This window comes from Apis dorsata, unplaced genomic scaffold, assembly GCF_000469605.1.
Source record: "Apis dorsata unplaced genomic scaffold, Apis dorsata 1.3 scaffold_1070, whole genome shotgun sequence".
NCBI lineage: Eukaryota > Metazoa > Arthropoda > Insecta > Hymenoptera > Apidae > Apis > Apis dorsata.
The window spans coordinates 11,564-12,866 of record NW_006264168.1 but is presented as its reverse complement, the minus strand read 5'-3'; the positions used below and the strand labels follow the sequence as shown (position 1 = coordinate 12,866).

General features: G+C 19.6%; 1 protein-coding gene across 1 annotated transcript in view; it reads right to left on the bottom strand.

The window, feature by feature from the left end:
• Nucleotides 1-1,303, bottom strand: part of LOC102679224 (odorant receptor 13a-like) — a 21,680-nt gene that overhangs the window by 9,209 nt on the left and 11,168 nt on the right. The window contains exon 2 of the mRNA XM_031514578.1: nt 167-503. Within this exon, the coding sequence (XP_031370438.1) occupies nt 167-478 (312 nt within the window). The 5' untranslated portion in view covers nt 479-503. The remainder of the gene's footprint in view (nt 1-166; nt 504-1,303) is intronic.

The window sequence follows — 1,303 nt, the reverse complement described above, 5'->3', positions numbered from 1 at the left end:
ATATTTATATATTATATAAATAATATATATATATAGATTTATTTATTTATATATTATTATAAAATATATGTGTATATTTTAAGCTAATCTCTTAACAAAAAAATTTCTCTTCAGAATAATATATCTCAATAAAAGAAATCTAAAATAGCTTATTATTAATACTTACTATCATTAAAAGAAACGCGGCAAATACACCAAACACAAAAGCTGCTGATACTTGATAAAAATATTGTATAATTATTACAAACTCGTAAATGGGCGATTTATTAGTATCAAAAGGTAAATCCATTTTTAATAATAATTTTTGAGATTTAGTTATATTAACTTCTTGATGCGAAAAAATACCAATTGCATAACAAACAGTAGATGCTACACAAGTACACATTATAATACTCGTCAAACGATAAGATAAATAAGCTGTCTTCGATATTAAATTATCTGTATCCATTATTGCATATTTTTGACATTCTTCTTCCATAGATAATAGAATACTACGAATCAAACTGTGAAATATTGTATTTCGAATACAATTTTTTTAATGATATTTATATTATATTATTTATTATTGTATTATTTATTTTAAATCATTATAAATAATAACTTAATTCAATCTAAATTTATATTTTATACCAATTTCCAATAATTATCTAGTTTAATAACTTTTTCTAATTTTATCATATTTCAATTTTGATAATTGATTATAAATTATTATTAATAATAAAAATAATTTGTATAAACATATATGATTAATAATTCAATCAACTTTATATATAGATTTTATTTTAGTTGATACATAATCTTCTAATTAATACAAATTCATCAATTTATTACAATAGTTTTTATAAAGAAAGTATAAAATATAAAAATTTGATTTTTTGCAAACAAAAAATATATTATTATTATTAATTTATGTCGACGAATTTCAGGCATCAAAACTTAATAAATAAAAATAAGTAATCTAAATTTTAAAAATTTCGAAATTTTCATAAATATAAAAATTAGATTTCAATTTTTAATTTTATATATACAAGTATTTATTTCACTGAATAATCAAAATAAAAAACTTACGTATTTTGTGTCCAAGCAATAAATAATTTGATACACACTAAACTATGTGGCAGACAAATACTTATATTATCTATTATTTCTGTAAGAGCATCATATTTATAATGCACAATTAAATAACTGTATTGAGAAATATGAAGCGCACAAAAAACTATCGTCCAAAAAAATTTATGTAAAATCGAAAATGGTGCTCCTGGCCATGACGCAGAAAAATAAAGACCATATTTTACAGACCGAC